Genomic DNA, 18940 nt, shown 5'->3' with positions numbered 1-18940 from the left:
ACATTACAATGCCGTAGTTCATTTTGCTTCAGAACTGAAAGTTAATTGAATTATTACTCATTATAATATTAATATAATTCAGTGGCATGAAAAGAATGCAGCTCTATGGGGAAACAAACCACTGCAATCTGTAGGCCGGTCCCAAGCCCGGATAAATGCAGAGGGTTGCGTCAGGAAAGGCATCCGGCGTAAAAACTGTGCCAAACAAATATGAGCGTTCATCTAAAGAATCCCATACCAGATCGGTTGTTGCCCGGGTTAACAACGCCCGCCCCCGGCACTGCTAACCTGCAGGGCGTTGGTGGAAATTCAGCTACTGTGGGTCGAAGACAAAGAAGAGGAGGAAACCGGATCCGTCGTCAGAAGAAAAACAGGAATGCACAGAGCCTACAACTGAGTGTAGGGACTTTGAATGTTGGGACTATGACAGGAAAAGATCAGGAGTTGGTTGACATGATGATTAGAGAGCAGGTGGAAAGGTAGTAAGGCTAGAAGTTTAGGAGCACGGTTTAAATTATTCTACCAAGGAGTAGATGGTAAGAGAAATGGAATAGGGGTTATTTTAAAGGAAGAGCTGGCTAAAAATGTCTTGGAGGTGAAAAGAGTATCAGATCGAGTGATGAGACTAAAATTTGAAATTGAGGGTGTTATGTATAATGTGGTTAGCGGCTATGCCGCACAGGTAGGACGTGACCTAGAGTTGAAAGAGAAATTCTGGAAGGAATTAGATGAAGTAGTTCTGAGCATCCCAGACAGCGAGAGAGTTGTGATTGGTGCAGATTGTAATGGACATATTGGTAAAGGAAAGAGGGGCGATGAAGAAGTGATGGGTAAGTACGGCATCCAGGTAAGGAACTTTGAGGGACAGATGGTGGTGGACTTTGCAAAAAGGATGGAGATGGCTGTAGTGAACATTATTTCCAGAAGAGGGAGGAACATATAGTGACCTACAAGAGCGGAGGTAGAAGCACGCAGGTGGATTATATTTTGTGCAGACGATGTAATCTGAAGGAGATTACTGACTGTAAAGTAGTGGTAGGGAGAGTGTAGCTCGACAGCATAGAATGGTGGTGGGTAGGAAGATTAAGAAGACAAAGGTAGAGCAGAGAACCATGTGGTGGAAGCTGAGAAAGGAAGAATGTTGTACGGCCTTTCGGAAAGAGGTGAGACAGCCTCTCGATGGACATCAGAAGCTCCTGGAAGACTGGACTACGACAGCCAAGGTAATCAGAGAGACAGGCAGGAGAGTACTTGGTGTGTCTTTTGGTAGGAAAGGGGAGAAGGAGACTTGGTGGTGGAACTCCAAAATACAGGGAGTCATGCAAGGAAAGAGATTAGCGAAGAAGTTGGACATTGAGAGGACTGAGGAGAGGCGAAAGGAGTACATCGAGATGCGATGTAGGGCAAAGGTAGAGGTGGCAAAGGCTAAACAAGAGGCACATGAAGGCATGTACACCAGGTTGGACACGAAAGGCGCAAGGGTCCAAGCAGGTTGGAATAGCTGGCGGAAGGTGTCTGCTGTGTTATGTGACAGAAGAGTCTCTGCTAGGATGAAGGGCAAAGTTTACAAAACAGTGGTGAGGCCGGCCATGATGTACGGATAAGAGACGGGTGGCACTGAAGAAACGACAGGAAGCAGAACTGGAGGTAGCAGAAATGATGATTTTGAGGTTCTCGCTCGGAGTGAGCAGGTTGGATAGGATTAGAAATGAGCTCATTAGAAGGACAACCAAAGTTGGATGTTATGGAGACAAGATTCGAGAGAGCAGACTTCGATGGTTTGGACATATCCAGAGAGACTGAGTATATTGGTAGAAGGGTGCTGAGGATGGAGCTGCCAGGCAAAAGAGCGAGAGGAAGACCAAAGAAAAGGTTGATGGATGTTGTGAGGGAGGATATGAGGGCAGTTGTGGTTAGAGAGGAAGATGCGGGAGATAGGCTAAGATGGAAAAAGATGGCACGCTGTGGCGACCCCTAACGGTACAAGCCGAAAGGAAAAGAAGAAGAGTCGCATGAAAAGATTATCAACGATACTATTGTGTCATTTACATATACATAAATATACACACACACACACATACATACATACATACATATATATATGTGTGTACACATACCGTATATACTGTATATATAGGTCCATGGCCTATTATCAGGCTGTTTAACATCAACATTTTTTAAAATATATTCATTATTTATCTTAAGAGCGCTTGGATATACTTGTTTGTACACTTCTGAACTGCCAATTTGAAATAATGTCCTCTTTTTGGGTAAAGGGGATGAATTTTTTTTTTTGTTATCTGGTTGCATGAATTCTCCGGGGAAAAAAATTTGCCCAATTTGTAAACTGGTTTTGAGTTGCAGCCGTAATACTGACAGTTTAGACCCTTCAATCAAATTAAGCGGAAGGAAATCCCCTGACAAGCCCACAGAGAACCTGCAAACTCCACAGAGTAAGACCGGAACCGAGATTTGTATCCTGAACTTCTCAACTGCGAGGCACATGTGATATCCACTCACGACTGTGTTGGCAATTCTAGCAGGTTTTACTGAAACCTATCCTGTATTTAATTTTATTTTTACATTTGTTGCTTGAACGGCATCTCAAAGCATAGGGTGCAACACTAATGAGTCGGAGGGGACAAGAAACTTTGGGGGATGGAACTAGAGAGGCCCGTCAAGGGGATCGGGGGAATCAAGGGGGGCACATCAAAGTTTGGGGGCTGGAGATTATGGAGGTGATTGTTCACATCCTAAATGTGTGCGTGTGTGTCCGGAGGCCCGCCGCGTCTCGCTGGGGGCCACATTCCTTGCCAGTCATGTACTTTGCGATCACTTCCAGCTCGGTCAACTCCACAAAATGGCCGACAATCCTCATGCGGGCATGTCATGTGACCTCTGCGCCTAATGTACTTCCTTCATCTGGGTCACGTAGGGCAGAACCCCTGCCCCTCTTTGCTTGTTTCATTTTAGTTTGACACAAAACCGGAGTGCATTTGCGTTTGCCTTTTGGTGCGCTGCATGCGCCACATCCATGGATCTGATACAGCAGGGGTTCTGAAAGTGTTTACAGCAAGTACCACCTAATAACTATTACCAATCTAACTATACAATACAGAGGAGGAGATATTACGAAAAAAAAGTACAATTAAAATGTTTGCTAACTACAGTGTCATTATGCACAACTTCAACATTAACGCCATGCTGAAATATGGGAGAATAATTAGTTTATTAAAATTTATGGCACTAAAGTTGCACCGACATAAATACCTGAAAAACTATCAGCTCCAAAAGATTAAAGGTCAAGTGCCATGAAATGGATGATTTTTGGTATACTATTCATGAAAAACCCACAGCCAATATGTCCCATTTGTTTTTTCACCACAAAACATGATTTTGACCTGTACAGCTTTTTGTAACTCCCGCCATGAAAGTCCTCTTGAGGGATTTGTTTTCGAGAAGAAGCAGGAAGTGACGTAAAGGACAGCGGCGCCCCAAAGTGGACTCGTTTGTTTCCATCAGTTTTACCTCTGGGAAGGTAGCTTGTTGTTCCTTCGTGTTAGCCAAAAACTCATTGCATTGCTGGACATTGCTTGAACACTCGGGAGAATGGAATTACCCTTCATAAGTTTGAAAGAGACCCGGTTCGTTGTGAAAAATGAATTGCACGGGTGCAGAGGACGAGAGCTTCGTGGGTTCCAAATCACAGGTAGGCAGTAATGCGCCCCAGTTCGACGGTGTTCAACAAGTACTCCGGCGGCTTTGAACATACCCGTAAATCAGCCGGCTAAATGGCTCGGCTCCACCTCCTCCTTATATGCCACCACTGCAGCCACACCGGCTGAGGCGCCGCGATCGGTGGTCACTGCTTCTGCGAAGGCTGCGCGACGGGGATGAGGTTTGGTCGTGAACCCATATCATCTGAATATGGCTCGAAACAATAGTGAAATATTGCCCCGAGGGCACCAAACAATAGTGTAATATTTCCCCGGTAACTTCACTCGGTTGTGTGCTGTTCTCCTTTTCGAAAAGAGTTTCCGTGTCAGATGGGGCGCGTTTGTCTCCCATAGTTAGGATGCCCCGCGTGTTTTCATTTGCGAATGTCTGGGTGACGTCACGGACGGAGGACGCAGCTAATATTGCAACCACTTGGATATCGTAGAATGACACTTCTGCAACTTTGCGCATGGATGATGCGCTCTCCGCTCACATTTATTTTTTCGTATAGACATTTAAGTAAATAATGTTATATGTATTTTTCATTACAATATCTATTTTAGAATGTTTATAAGGATGACACCCGGGCTTTAAAAGCAAATGTATTATACTTGAAAATAAATTAGACTGAACTAAACTGAACACATGTACAAAGAAAATGTTTGAATGGAGATTGAACATAAAAAGTTGGTGAGTCACACGCTACATTTATTGACAAAGTGTATTTGCTGGCTAGGTGATGAAGTGCTCCTTCTAGTGAAAATACCATCAAATATTTATTAGCACTGACTTTCTGACGGTGATACGGTTAAATTAGCCAGTGGTGGTGAGCGAACTGAGTACTGGTATTATGCTCAGTTAATAGAGATTTCATATACCGTCCAGTATTTAAATTTCATTTTGAAGTGTTTATTTACGAAAATAAAAGAATTCAAGTATTTGTTTTTATTGTTGAGCAGCAGGTTTGGCTCACCCGAGGTGCAATCCTACATGAATTTTAATTTGACTAATTTCTGTTACAAGTTCATTGTGGTTATATGGTGGACGACAGTGGTTAGCACATCTACCTTACAGTTCTGAGGTTGTGGGGTCAAATCCAGCCCTGCCTATGTGGAGTTTGCATGCTCTACCCGTGCCCGCGTGGCTTTTCTCCGTCCGCTCTGGTCTCCTCCCACATCCCAAAAACATGCATTCATTGGAGACTGTAACTTGCCCATCGGTGAAAATATTAATTGTTCGTTTGTTTGTGCCCTGCGATATGCTGGCAAGCAGTTTGAGGTGTTTGGTTTTAGCCCAAAGAAAGCTGGGATTGGCTCCAGTACTGCTGGCGACCCTTGTGAGGAGAAGCGGAACGGAAGAGCAATGAATAAATTTTCATTGTACCTATAGCCTATATTTTGTTGAGAAATAAAACAGCTTGTCTTTAATTGGGGAGGGAGGGACGTTATGTACCGAAATACATTTTAAAGCTGTAATTGCAATATCATGATCGTTTTTGCTCACGGTTATCAGGCAGCCAAGCCTTAGCATATGTCACGGTATTTTTTTTTTTAAGTCAGTTACACCCAAGCCACTACAAGAGGAGATGACAGAATGCTGACTGAGGCCATAGGTTCCTCTAACATCTTGGAGTATTTGATCTTTTAATATTCCATGTCACCTGGCCCACTGGAATTGATGTCATGCAAATTACGCATTCAACCCAACACTCGGTGGATGGCGGCTTCTTGTCTCCTTTTTGGAAAAAGCCGATCATTCTACGTCCATCCATCTTGAGAGCTGCTTATCCTCACAAGGGTCACAGGGGTTATGGAGCCTATGCCAGCTATCTTCGGAGAGGAGACGGGCTACACCCTGAACAGGTTGCCAGCCAATCGCAGGGCACACGGAGACAAACAACAGACAAACTCACTTACGATATTAACAATGTCTTCACATGTTTAAATGCTTGCAATTATGTAAGCACATTGTGTATGAAACGCGCTATACCAAACACAACGCTTGTCGTCTAATACAAAGTTCAGCAACATCCAAACAATAAAGACTTTACAACAAATGCCTCTTCGGCAGAATCCATCATTATTTTCCCCAAGGGCCGTCCTTCCAAACACAACACAAACGTTACAGAAGCGGCAGCTTACGCCAAATCGGCGCGAGCTGGGTGTTGTTCTAATGTTAAATTCCAACCTAGGGGGCGACAGATTTTACATACTGCAGCTTTAAGAGTTATAGATTATATTTGGACCTTGGAAGCACATACCTCGGCTCAAAAGTTTTCAAGGTCTCACAAAATCAAGGCTTTTCCGACATTTACTTACACTTGACTTCTTTCTCGTCACAGAAAAAAATGTCAAAACGCTGAGAAAAAAAAACTGATAATGGATTTTAAGGGCATAACACCCAGCTCTACAAGAAATGAAATTATATCGATTTTAAAGTACACCAAGTGCACCTGGGGTCCATCTATCTGTTCTTGTACCAAATGGCCCCTTGAGCACAAACGCGTGCGCCCACCCTGGCCTCCTCCACTGGGGACCATTCGGGCAAAAACTGCAGCACGAGCAACATGAAAAAGATTAGGTAGCACCGTCAAGTTCATATACAGAGCCCCACACTCAATTCATTCACTGCGCGAATTGCGTTAGAAACCGCAAAAATGTGTCGGTCGGAGACGGACATTAAAGTTTCGACTCATCCACGTGCGTGCGTGCGGAACATGCCACATAGTCGTAACACTTCAATTACTGTGCACCATTCAGTTGGACGACATCATACGTATATACATTAAAAAAAAAAAACATTGATAACGATAAAGAACTTACATGAGCATTCAGGAAGAAAAGAGTTGCGCTTTCGTTCCCGAACGTGCAAATGTTCCTCAAGTTCCTCAAGTGAGTCAATCACGGAGTGGGAACGTGCTGCTGCAGATCTCGCAGCCGGGCTTTGAGCAAGACAGGCCACCCCACCCACTCGAGTCGCGGTGGGCGGGGCGGGCTGTCCTCACTGGAAATGGCGGCCCGCAGGTGAACTTGTGGCCTCCGGTTTCAGCCACTGATCTAAAAAAAAAAAAAAAAAAAAAAAAAAAAAAATAAGAAGCATGGATAGCGCATACACATCGAGGGATGTCTCGATTGGTTGAAGCCAGTTGGCCGCCATCTTGGTACTCCCAAAACGTGTGGCGGACATGGTTTACAGGTTGGATTATGGCGGGGGTTTTCTCTAATTTTGGCATGTAGAATTAAAACTGGTCGTGTGATCTTGAAATTGTTTCAGTACTGGTAACATGAAAGATTTTTAATTCGACTTGGTAAGACGAAAAAAAAGGCTAAGTGCAAAGGAAAGACACATAACACAGTGACGACCAAAATACCTTGCATATTCCCGAGGGCCCGATTTCCGTGACATATTAACTTTTCCCAAAATAGGCTGTGAAGCACTATCATCATAAAATAGCAAAAAACTAAGCATTTTTTGTAAAAATAAATAAATAAAAAGAATTTTAAACCAATCAAATAGATATATTTTTGGAAATAAAGACTCGCAATGGGAAAATACACACTAAACACATTGCTCATTTGTTGTCTCTGCAATGTCCTATTTCAGACAGAAAATTTAAACTTGTTTCCTCGCATTTGAAAATCAAATTCAATTTGCAGAATTCTGTATTATGAAATTCATTAAAAATTTCACAGAAAATGTGTTTTCTTGCTTATGCTCTGATGAAGTTTGGGAAAATATTTACATCGCTTTTTCGCAAAAAACGTCGGCCTATAAAGGTGAAGCAGAGAGTGAACAGTGAACAACAACAACCGTAAACAAAACTTTGTTCAAGTGAATTAAGCTCATCAGAAAATAAAATGAACTTTAACAGTGTCAAATTAAATCTTTCTAACTTACCTATGGAAAGTTTTCTCACAACCATGAAACTGGTCGGCGTGGTTGTTTTGGGAGTATCAAGATGGCGGACGGCGACTTCAGTTTTGATGGTCAATGACCCGTACAGTCTTTTTTTTCTTTTTTTTTTTGAGATCAGTGGTTGCAGCAGAAGCGGTGAAGAAAATGGATGGATAGATGGATGGATGGGTGCAGCAGGGTTGACACGACTTGAATGTTTTTGCCTTGGGGGGCAGGTTAGATTTGGTGGGGAGTGGGGGGGATGGACCAGGAAATAGATGTAAAATAATGATAGTAAAAAAACGCACACAAAAAGTGACAATGTGGGTGATGAATATGTATAATTGACATAAAACAAAAACAAAAAAAGCTTGGATGTAATGCTTCACATTTCTATTGACCTCTTAGTAATTCCCTTCTCTTTTCTGAAGTTCACTGATTTATTTTTCAGGAAGTTTCTTGTTATTTTTTCTTTTTGTAGGGATGGGCTTGTACATTGGTGGTGCTGATACAGGTATGGAGCTCGTACACCTACGTCATAAAATCACGTGACATTGCCATATAGCAGGTCAAACAAAGCATTGTTGCAAGTTAATTCCCTTGACACGAAACAAAAATGTGTCTAACAGCATGAAAGAGTTTTGTCCGATATCGTTAAACAATTAGAAGGTAGTAATAAACGAGGGTACGTGGAAAAATTTGAGATTAATGCCGAAGTCAATGTTTTCGCCGATCCGAAATATGACTGTTAATTGGCTTCCGCTTGTCTTGGACAACTGGATCTACACATGTATCTGGTGAGTCTGGACGCACACAAATACTTTGTTGCTTGATCTGTTCTCAATCAGTAATAAATTCCACATAGTGATGGACCCACTCATATTTTTTCAATACAAATACCAATATTTAAATAAACAACACCTAGTTTTACACAAACTCACATTCATTTACCATGATTGGGAAAAAAAAATCTAGGACAGGGAGTCATCTCCTCCATACACGGAAGCCTATTGCTGCCACATGCTTACCTCTGTAAACCTCCCTGTGACAGATGGTTTATTTTCTTTTTTTTAAATGTGCATTGTTCTCAAACTTGGCATTATAAATACTTCTTGAGAATTCAAGCTTGAGAAGAATAATTCCAACCTGAAATGAAATGATCGCTACACAGGTGTGTGTATTTTGTTTGGGCATTATCCATCCCGTTGAATTGCCGAAATCCATCGATCTTTTCTGGTCTTTTCAGCTGGTATTTCGTAGAATGATCTATTTGAACAACTGTGTCGTCTATTGTGACAACCAACAGTACAAAAGATCTCGAGCAATTTGAAAAATCTGCTTCGGTGCACTGCTGAGCAGCCAGGTTTGACCGGCAATATGGCGCTGTGCAAATTGTGACGTCACGTGCGAGAGCTCTTTTGCCACCAGGGCAACGGTGGGCGCCATATTGCCCGCAAGGACCACGTGAATAGGCCACTGGGTTGTGCGAAAAGGAGCTCAGCAGTGACGGAACATTGTGATTACTATGGAATTTTGTTTAAATGATCATCTGAAAATGTAGACACTTGCGGAGGTTTGTATGAATAAAGGACATCATTTTATTAATAATGTTTACCACCTTGGTAAATCCATCCATCCGTTTTCTAAGCCGCTTATCCACACAAGGGGCATGAGAAGGCTCTAGCCTATTCCGGCTACCTTTGAACAGGAGGGTAGAGCCTGAAGTGGTCGCCAGCCAATCGCAGGGCACATATAAACAAACAACCATTCACACTCAAATTCACACCTAAGGGTAGTTTAGAGCCAGCACTGCGGCGCAGCTGTAAAGCATTGGGCTCACAGTTCTGAGAACAGGGGTTCAATCCCGGCCCTCCCTGTGTGGAGTTTCTATGTTCTCCCCGTGGCTGAGTGGGTTCCCTCCGGGCACTCCGATTTCATCCCACATCCCAAAAACATGCAACATTAATTGGACACTCTAAATTGCCACTATAGGTTGTGCATGTGAGAGCGAACGTTGTCTGTCTCTATGTACCTTGCGATTGGCTAGCAACCGGTTTCAGGTGTACCCCGGCTCTGTGACAGTTGGGATAGGCTCCAGAACTCCCGCAACCCAATGGATGGATGGATGGGTAATTTAGACTCCTCAATTAACCTACCGTGTATGGAAGCATATTGCTGCCACACGCACACACACACGCACACACACACGCACACACACACACACACACACACACACACACACACAAAAGGGGTCGCTTCCAGAGCATTCATCTATTTTTTGAGCCGCCTATCCAATTGGTATTGAGAACACTGAATTTTTGTGAGTTTTTGAGTCTTGAAGACTATTTTACTTTTATTGTACTTTCATTATTTGCTTAAATATGACCTAGGACCGGAAAGTTACCATCCCGGCCCAGGATCTGACTGCGGGGTTTGGCGAGGGGTGGGGGGAATTAGCCACTTCTACCATGGACCCATACATACAAAAACCGTGTGTTACTGGGCAGCTTTTGTCTTCTTCTTTGGCTATCCTGACAGAAAACACACGTCTCGTGTGCAGCAGATACCTAGATAACACCCGGACGTCTGTACTGCACATTCCTTTGTAATAAATCCATTTGCTGTTAACTTTTTCTAATCATTCGTCATATCTTCCTCGATTCGTGAACACGCATAGAGTCCAAACTCGCAAATCCCTACAATTTGGTGACCCCGACCGTAAGTCGAGAGAGGTAGACGAGCGTTGGCCGTCGACAGATGAGATAAAGAGCGATATATGAGAAACACAGGAGTGTTATACGAACAAGTCGAGCGTGGTCGTCTGTGCTTCTGACTTCTCCAGGTCGCGGCCAAAACCAAAAGGTAAGCAGGAGCCTGTTTACTGTCAAATTCTGCATATTGGACTGCCTAAATTTGAGAAGTCATTGGTATCAGATTTTTCATGCCTCATATGAGTTATTGAGAATAAGAGATAAAGAGAAGTTGTATATCCCGTCGTAGCTGACGTATATTGTAGACGTACAATTGCACTGTGAGGTTCACCTGTTACACCTAAGGGGGATGGGATCACTTAAAAACAGAGGGTTTGCCATCGGTTTGAGCCTGGGACGTCACAAGGTGGCGTACGAAAAAAAACGAATAGTATAGGCTAATTTGTTGCGTGATAGGAATTCGGTTGGGTTTAGTCGATGAAGAGTGACCACTAAATTAAAGAAATAATCATGGATGGTGAATTTGATCATGAATGTGCTGAATATAATCCAACTAAAGATGAAATATACATTGAAATTGAGCAGCAAATGATGCTTAATGTTGACAAAAAGAAACAAAATAAAGAAAGGAAGTGCGGATTAAAATAATGGCAAAAGCACAACTTGGGTAAAATTCGCGATTCAGACAAACTGACGATGAACTTATAGGACATTGAGAGAGACTTTGTAAATGTAATATAAATATAAATGTAAAAGACTATGAAAGATGTAAGCGACATATTAGATAAGGGCTCATGGAACTTAAAGAGGTGAACAGAGAAAGGGCACTGCGCATTTAATGATGGTGACGGTGACGGACGTTGGAACGGGACCCGGAAACTACCCGGTGCTGATAAGGTGGCATGTGACGTTGAGGGCATCAAGGAGCCCATGAGGAAAAGAAGATGGAGCTGAGAAAAGTTGTATTTGATATGTGGACGCGAGTGAAGGACTGCAAAAATGAGAAAGGAGGCACGTCGAAAATGCACACACGCACGCGCCCTGAATCACACGAAAGTACGCCACACACACACACACACACACACACACATACACACACACACACACACACACACACACAGAGGAAGCGAGAGGCGCTAAAGGGGGGGTTAGTGAAAAACTGTCTTGTTGATTTGATGTGAAGCATCCTCTCGCATTGGAAATAACACAATGATTATATTATATTATGTTATATTATGGAAGCACGGTGGCGCAGCTGGTAAAGCTTTGGCCTCACAGTTCTGAGGTTCCAGGTTCAATCCCGCACCTGCCTGTGTGGAGTTTGCATGTTCTCCCCGTGCCTGCGTGGGTTTTCTCCCACATCCCAAAAAGACGCAACATTAGTTGGACAATCAAGGTTGCCCGTAGATGTGATTCTGAGTGCGACTGTTGTCTGTCTCTATGTGCCCTGCGATTGGCTGGCAACCAGTTCAGGGTGTACCCTGCCTCCTGCCCGTTGACAGCTGGGATTGCCTCCAGCACTCCCCGCGACCCTCATGAGGATAAGCGGTAAAGAAAATAGATGGATATTATATTATATTATTATATTATATAACAAGCAAACAAACGCTACAAGGTTGAAAACTCTTTTTTTTCTCAGGCTTTTTAGAATACATCCACTTTTTGATCATATTACTTGCACTGTATGCGGTTTTAATTGCTTTTTTAAAATATTGTGTTTGTCATTTTTATTGTTTTTATCCTGTTTTAAATGTTTTATCTCTTTGTTCTCAAATGCCTTTAATCATGTAAAGTTACCTCGTGTATGAAATGCGCTATACAAATAGATTTGCTTTGCTTCTCTTTGCTTTGCTTTACAATGATACCTATGACAGAGGCTCTGGCAGGTCCAATATACAAGCCGTTTGATCTCAAAGATGTTGATTGTCTTGCTCGCTTGTCTCATCTCTCTTCTGGTGGCAATGCATGGGTGTCTGGTTTTGTGGAAACTTTACAGGGGTATACACTCTACATGGTAGACTGGAGACAACCAGCATCTAGATCATGCACTAGTATTGAAGACCGAGAAATCGAGACAACTGCAGGTATGCTTAACATACCCAATGGAACCATATTGAGAGCACACTGCGAGCGTCTGGCCGCAGCTATCACTGAGAGGTTCCCCACTCCTGTTATAGCCGCACCCACTTCTTTCCCCTATGTTAAACGACCCACTTGAGCACTTGACTAACTGTACTAAACTTTGGACTGAATCGACTGGACATCACCCTGGACAGTCTGGTTAGGAGGAGGATATGTTCAGGACCGGGATCCTGGCAGGTCTCCCTGAACCAGTACAGACTACTCTTAAAGCTGACCCTGACCTCCTGTCCAGAGATGAGCCTAGATTTAGACGACACTTAGTGCATCACCTCAAAATTTATTTAAGCCAACAACAGGGTGAGGATAATGAAATTACGAAACTCCAAAAACAACTTCTTAACTTAGAAGTAGCACAGGCAAGAAGTAAAGGTCCAAAACCACACCAGATGTAATTTTTTGGCGGACACAACCGCCTAGACAGGCAGGTGGGTTTTAGGGTAATAGCCGGGGTGGATACGCAGGAAGGCGTGGAGGGGCCGGGGGAGAGTGCAACATCAACGAGATCAAGGGTGTTTTGGTTGTGGTTCTCTCGATCACTGGATTAAAGACTGTCTTACAGCTCCTCCACCTCAAGCTCCAATGCTAGAGCGTGGTGGCTGGTCCAACAATTGAGGGCGCCAAGGCGGAGGCAAAAATGACAGCTTTAGCAGCCCACCCTGGCAGCAGAATGGACAGCAGCATTTTGGACAGTACCACTAGGGGTGTCCAGGAAGCCAGGGGTCCAGCGATGCAGGTGCCATGATCTCCATCTCTGTTGCGGGGCGAATGTGAACATTCTTGTTGACACAGGGGGAACCCACTCCTTACTCAACATCTCGCTCCTGGGCACTTTATTGTCACAACACACTGTGCAATTGATGGGCTTCTCAGGGACTCAACAGGCCTTGCAATCGACTCAACCCCTACCGACAATCTTGGCTGGACAGACCTTCCACCATTCGTTTATAATGCCAGCAGCTGGCACCGTTTGCCACTCTGGACAATGGCTTATGACACCTGTGAGTGAACCAACTCCAACTGTGGACATTTATTGGGCCCGACTTGAACCAGAAATACTGCTCAAACCTGGTCTCATACATCAATTTCTGTTGTGGCAGCCCTGGTTAAACACTCTTAGGGCTTACCTGCCTCCATTAGATCCATACCATTACACACTATATTACGACGTCAACCACGATCTAGTACACATGGAAAACTTTGCATGGATACAAGGTGATGCTTGGGACATTACATCCGCACATATATACACAGCAAGAGAGGGTGTAGCAGCATCCTTCTCTCTTACACCAGATAAAATGACATGGTTCAAAATGCAAAAAGAGTCAGTACCCCACATTTCACTCTCTCTCCAGGACACGAGGCCCGGCAGCTAGGACCTATGGCGAAACGACTGACTCAAATGACTGACTGGGAGGACACACCACTCCCTAACGTAAAGATCTCCAAATCTACAGATGCACACTGCATCATTGTTCCTGACGCACCTCCGACAACTAATATCACCATATTAGAACACGAGACCCTAACTAGAGTACACGGACGTGAACTGATCTGACCATTCCGACGCCAAGTCAATGTTGAACAAACTGCCTAAATTAGTTTGGTCCTCCGGACCCTTTGATGTTGGATATTGTACTAACCCACCAGGCATTAAAAGTCTGTTTTTCTAGGATCTCATTTTTACAGACCTCAATATCCTTGACCCGCAGCACCTAACCAGGGGATGGAGGACACTCTCTCTGGCCTGTGGAATTCTGGAGTCTTGGAAACATCCACCTCCTCATGGTGTACACCACTCAAGCCAGTTCTAAAAGCAGATGGTAACACATAGCGTATGGCACATGATTTGAGAGCCGTCAAAGATGTTAATGACCACACCATTGTTACCTCTACCACACCCCCGTAGAATGCTGTGTACCATCACACCTGGTTTGAAATACCTCATAGCAATTAATTTGGCAAATATATTCTTCTGTGTCCCACTCGCACTCAAGTGCAGACACTTGTTTGCATTCAAGATATCAGGGACGCAATTTGTAATACACCAGGTTGCAACAAGGCTTCCAAAATACACCTGGAATTTTTGATCAATGTTTGAACTCATTGCTGCAGGATCTAGATCTCCCAGATGGATGTAAACTCCTGATGTATGTTGATCTCCTGTTGGCAGCCCCAACAGCAGAGTTGTGTTTTTCTCTAACTAAGCTTTTTTTGCTTTGTTTTCACGAGCTGCGATTCAAAGCTTCCAGAAAGAAACTTCAGTGTTGTCGCAAATCAGTGACCTTCTTGGAGGGAGTGGCAACCTCTGAAGGATCCACTATGTCCTCGGAGCATCGTTCTTTTATTCTACAGATTCTATTCATCCATGTGCTGATCTCTCTGTCCAACCTCTGACTAACGTCAGGGTTCTGTTCATTGATGATTGCTGTTACCGTAAGCCGAATGGCTGCGGTGGCTGCCGTAGTGGAGCAGCAGCCCTCAGGTGAATTTTTAACTGTTTCCTCTTCCGTACTAACATCTGTTCCCTCAGCCCAGTCAGTGGAAGTGCTCGCACTCTGTCTCGCAATGGAACTGGCGGTCGGACAATCTGTCACTGTCTATTCTGACTCATCTTACACTGTCTCTGCTGCTGTGTTGGACCTGTCTGCCTGGAAACTGAATTATTTTAAAACAGCTAAAGTTTCTCCTATTGCATATTCGACACTGATCCAACGATTAGAGAAAGCCTTGGCCAAACCTTCGGCGGTGGCTATCGTCTAGGTCCCTGGCCACTCCAAATCCACTTCAACCACAGCCCTCGGCAATAATGTTGCCGACTTACCTGCCAAGCAGGTTGCGGGCTATGTGCCACAGATGCTTGTCCAATTATCTGACAAATCCTCTCCTGACCAGCCCGAACCTCCGTCTCAGAGTAAATTAGTTAAAATACAGCACAACCCCTCTCCTGAACAAAAGATATTTTGACCGAAATTCACTCTACGGCTCATATTGGCCCACAGCCATGCTAACCAAACTTCGCATGTGTTGGCATCCTAAAATGTCTGACTTGTGTCATGCCCACTGTTGTGACTGTAATATTTGCCAGCTACACAATGTTCACCCCATACTTAGACCGTTGTCAGGTTCATTTGACCCACCCACCTGGCCTGGTGTGGAACTGGTCATGGATTTCACAGACATGATCACTCCTGTTCAAGGTAAGCGCTACCTTCTTGTTTTTGTTGACACCTTTTCCGGATGACCTGAAGCCTACCCCTGCGCTCACGAAGGCGCCATCTCGGTAATGAAAGCTTTGGTGAACCACTGGATTCCAACGCACGGTTTCCCTGCTCTCATCCGCTCGGACAACGGTGCACATTTCACATCCACGCACCGAGCTACTGTAGAGAAGTGGTTAGTGTTAACTCACAACTTTGGTTGTGTGTATCACCCCGCCAGTCAAGGCTCAGTTGAACATATGAATCGCACGTTGAAGGAAAAACTGGCTAAAGTATGTACCTCTTCCAGCATGAATTGGGTTCAGGCTCTTCTCCTCGCTCTAATGTCTGTGAGACAAACTGTGTCTAGCCCTACTGTTTTCTGTCCTTATGAACTTCTTACAGGTCGTCTGACGCCTGGCCCTTCCTCCTCACTCCAACCGCTAGAGGAAGGCTGTGTTTTCCAAGTTTTCTCATAAACTGTTTTGGACACAACTGCATTCTTTTGCTTCTAATTTCCCTTCATATATCCAGGACACTCTTCCAACACCACCTCCTGCACTTGATCTTCCTGAGTGGTCATCTGTCTACCTTAAACGACTCTCTCGTAACTGGTCAGAACCCGTTGGTCTGGCCTCCACAAGGTGACCTCCAAAGCCGTCCACTTGGAGGAAAAAGAAAACTTTTATTTTATTGTTTGTTGTTGTTTTATTAGCCATGATTCCTACAGATGGTCCGATTGCTTTTCGGACCAAGAGGGAGAGCAGGAATCTATGGCATTCTTATTGGTGTTATTGTTTTTGGTATTTTTATCTGGGAAATCCCTCATAAATACCCCATAGCCACAGCCACATCAGTGCCAGCTGTTAGCGCAACCCACCCGGAAAATATTTATCACAGAGAAGAGTTTTATTATAAACAAAGCCCTATCTGTTGATGAGTGGTTTGGGTTTTGACAGGTGTTAGTGCAGTAAAGAATAATTGGTTACTAGTGGCAGAACAACCGGAGAATAAAACCCCGAGTGATTGTGTTGTATCAGTGTGCAGAGACCCAGGAACCACCTTTCTTCCAACCTGTCAGCCGTATTGATGTGTGGTGGTGGTGCGGAGGGGACCGTATCTTCGACCGCCTCCCGCACAACAGTACGGGCAGATGTGCACGAGTAACTTTACTTTTGCCTATTTCCGTTGTTCCTCTCACCTAGACGATCTGGCGGTTGCTCCTGAACACTTCAATGAAGCTCTTTGCCTATCACACCGTTCAAACCAAACCTACCTGGCTTGGTGCTGACGACCCCACCTAAATTGACGCTTTTGGCGTCCCCAGTGGTGTCAGGGATGAGTATAAACTGACTGATCAGGTAGTTGCCGGTTTTGAAAATATATATGTAATTTCCACTCTTTCCCCCGTTACTCCTAACGAAAATGTCGACCATATCAATTATATACATTATAATGTGCAACGTTTGGGCGATTCCATCATTGAAGGACTTGAAGCTGTACATGAGCAACTTAAGGCTACATCTATTATGACTTTCGAAAATAGAATCGCATTAGATGCACTGTTGGCCGATAAAGGAGGTGTTTGCTGAATAACACACAACCTGGCAGATGCCTCACTAAGGCCGTAGGTGGACTTTGAACCCTTGCTAAGAAAATGAAGGAACACTCTGGTGTTGACACGTCGATGTGGGATAACTGGATGAATGTGTTTGGTAAATGGAAGGGTGTCATTTCATCAATCTTCATCTCTCTGGCTGTCTTCACCTCTATTTTCACCCTCTGTGGATGCTGTTGCATTCCTTATATTCCTTCTCTTTTAACTCGTCTGATTGAGAAGACGACTGGTGCCCCAGCTGATGGCCGTGGTAATTATGTCCTCATTAGACCCCCGCCGCCCCCTGAAAATGATACTAAACTTCCACCGCTTCCTGATTGTCATGATGTTAACATGCCCCGTGATTACATTGCCCTTCTGTTCTACTGATACTTTTTGCATGATATTACTTTTTTAGAAATGTTTTGCTGTTTTTGAGTTGTCTAGTACTGTCCTGCAGGTTTAAAGCTTATGGCTATTCTGAACCATGAGACTATGCACTTGTTAAAAGGTATACTTGGACTATTAGAGAGGGTTTTATGTTTTCCATATTTCTTGAAGGGTTACTTTGGGAATTTTCGTGATTGTTTTTGTGATCTATTTCATTGATCAAGAGAGGGAATGAAGACTATTTTACTTTTATTGCACTTTCATTATTTGCTTAAATATGACCTTATACATTTGATCAACAGATAAAGTGTTGTCCATTTGCTAATCAGACAAGGATGTGTTGTGGAGTCGGTGGTTGTCCTTGATCTTTGTACGCAGAAAACCGGCTGGCGCCATACTCCTCTCCCAGGTGTTGCCGTGGAGACGAAAGACACCAGATAAGGAGGGGAAAGTTACCATCTCGGCCCTAGATAAGACCCGGACGTCTGTACTGCACATTCCTTTATAATAAATCCATTTGCTGTTAACTTTTTCTAATCATTGGTCATACCTTCCTCGATTTGTGAACACGCGTAGGGTCCAAACTCACAAATCCCTACAGTCTCAACGACTGCAACAAATCATTCCAGTCATAATCACCCTCACACAAAAGAGGGATAAAGACCAATCTTAAAGTAGGATGTCTAGATAACCCTAGTTCACTTTGATTTTCAATGAAATGTATTCAATTTCTCATATATTGCATTTTATCAAATGGGACAGGATAAAACTGAGAGCTATTGCTTTGGTACTGATTAATGTGAATATCTACTAGTTTGATTCATGAACAACAAATTTTCTCAAATGACATTTAGTTATGTGTTATCATCAATAATTAATGCAATTCATTTATCTGAAGACGTAGTTGTTGATAACGTTTAATAATAATCATGGGAGCCAACTGGTCAGCGTCTGCCTCACAGTTCTGAGGACCAGAATTCAAATTGCCTGTGTGGAGCTTTCATGTTCTCCCTGTCCCTGCGTGCATTTTCCAAGGGGCCTCCGGTTACTCTTCCGTAGGATGGTGTTCCTAGAATGGTTAAAAAAAATGAAAACGTTTTCTTTTCTTTATACTTCTGACAACATATTTTTTCATACTTCTGACAACATAACTCCCACATTCCGACTGCCATTTCAGTTGTCATTCTTGTATTTTTCACCGGTTTCGATTACTTTGCCACATCAGATATGGCGTTGAAAATGTCGTACTAATCAGAGGTAAAAGGATATTTTTAACATGTCTATGTACGCAG

General features: G+C 43.6%; 1 protein-coding gene across 1 annotated transcript in view; it reads right to left on the bottom strand.

Annotated features, from left to right (window-relative positions):
• dnmt3bb.1 (DNA (cytosine-5-)-methyltransferase 3 beta, duplicate b.1) overlaps positions 1-7738 on the bottom strand; it is a 31633-nt gene extending 23895 nt beyond the window's left edge. The window contains exons 1-2 of the mRNA XM_061826808.1: positions 7615-7738; positions 6540-6773 (exon numbers count right to left, since the gene is read on the bottom strand). Coding sequence (XP_061682792.1) covers positions 6540-6547 — 8 coding nt within the window. The 5' untranslated portion in view covers positions 6548-6773; positions 7615-7738. The remainder of the gene's footprint in view (positions 1-6539; positions 6774-7614) is intronic.
• Between the last annotated feature and the right edge of the window lie 11202 nt (positions 7739-18940).

This window comes from Syngnathoides biaculeatus, chromosome 2, assembly GCF_019802595.1.
Source record: "Syngnathoides biaculeatus isolate LvHL_M chromosome 2, ASM1980259v1, whole genome shotgun sequence".
Taxonomy (NCBI): domain Eukaryota; kingdom Metazoa; phylum Chordata; class Actinopteri; order Syngnathiformes; family Syngnathidae; genus Syngnathoides; species Syngnathoides biaculeatus.
This window is presented reverse-complemented; position numbering and strand designations above follow the sequence as displayed.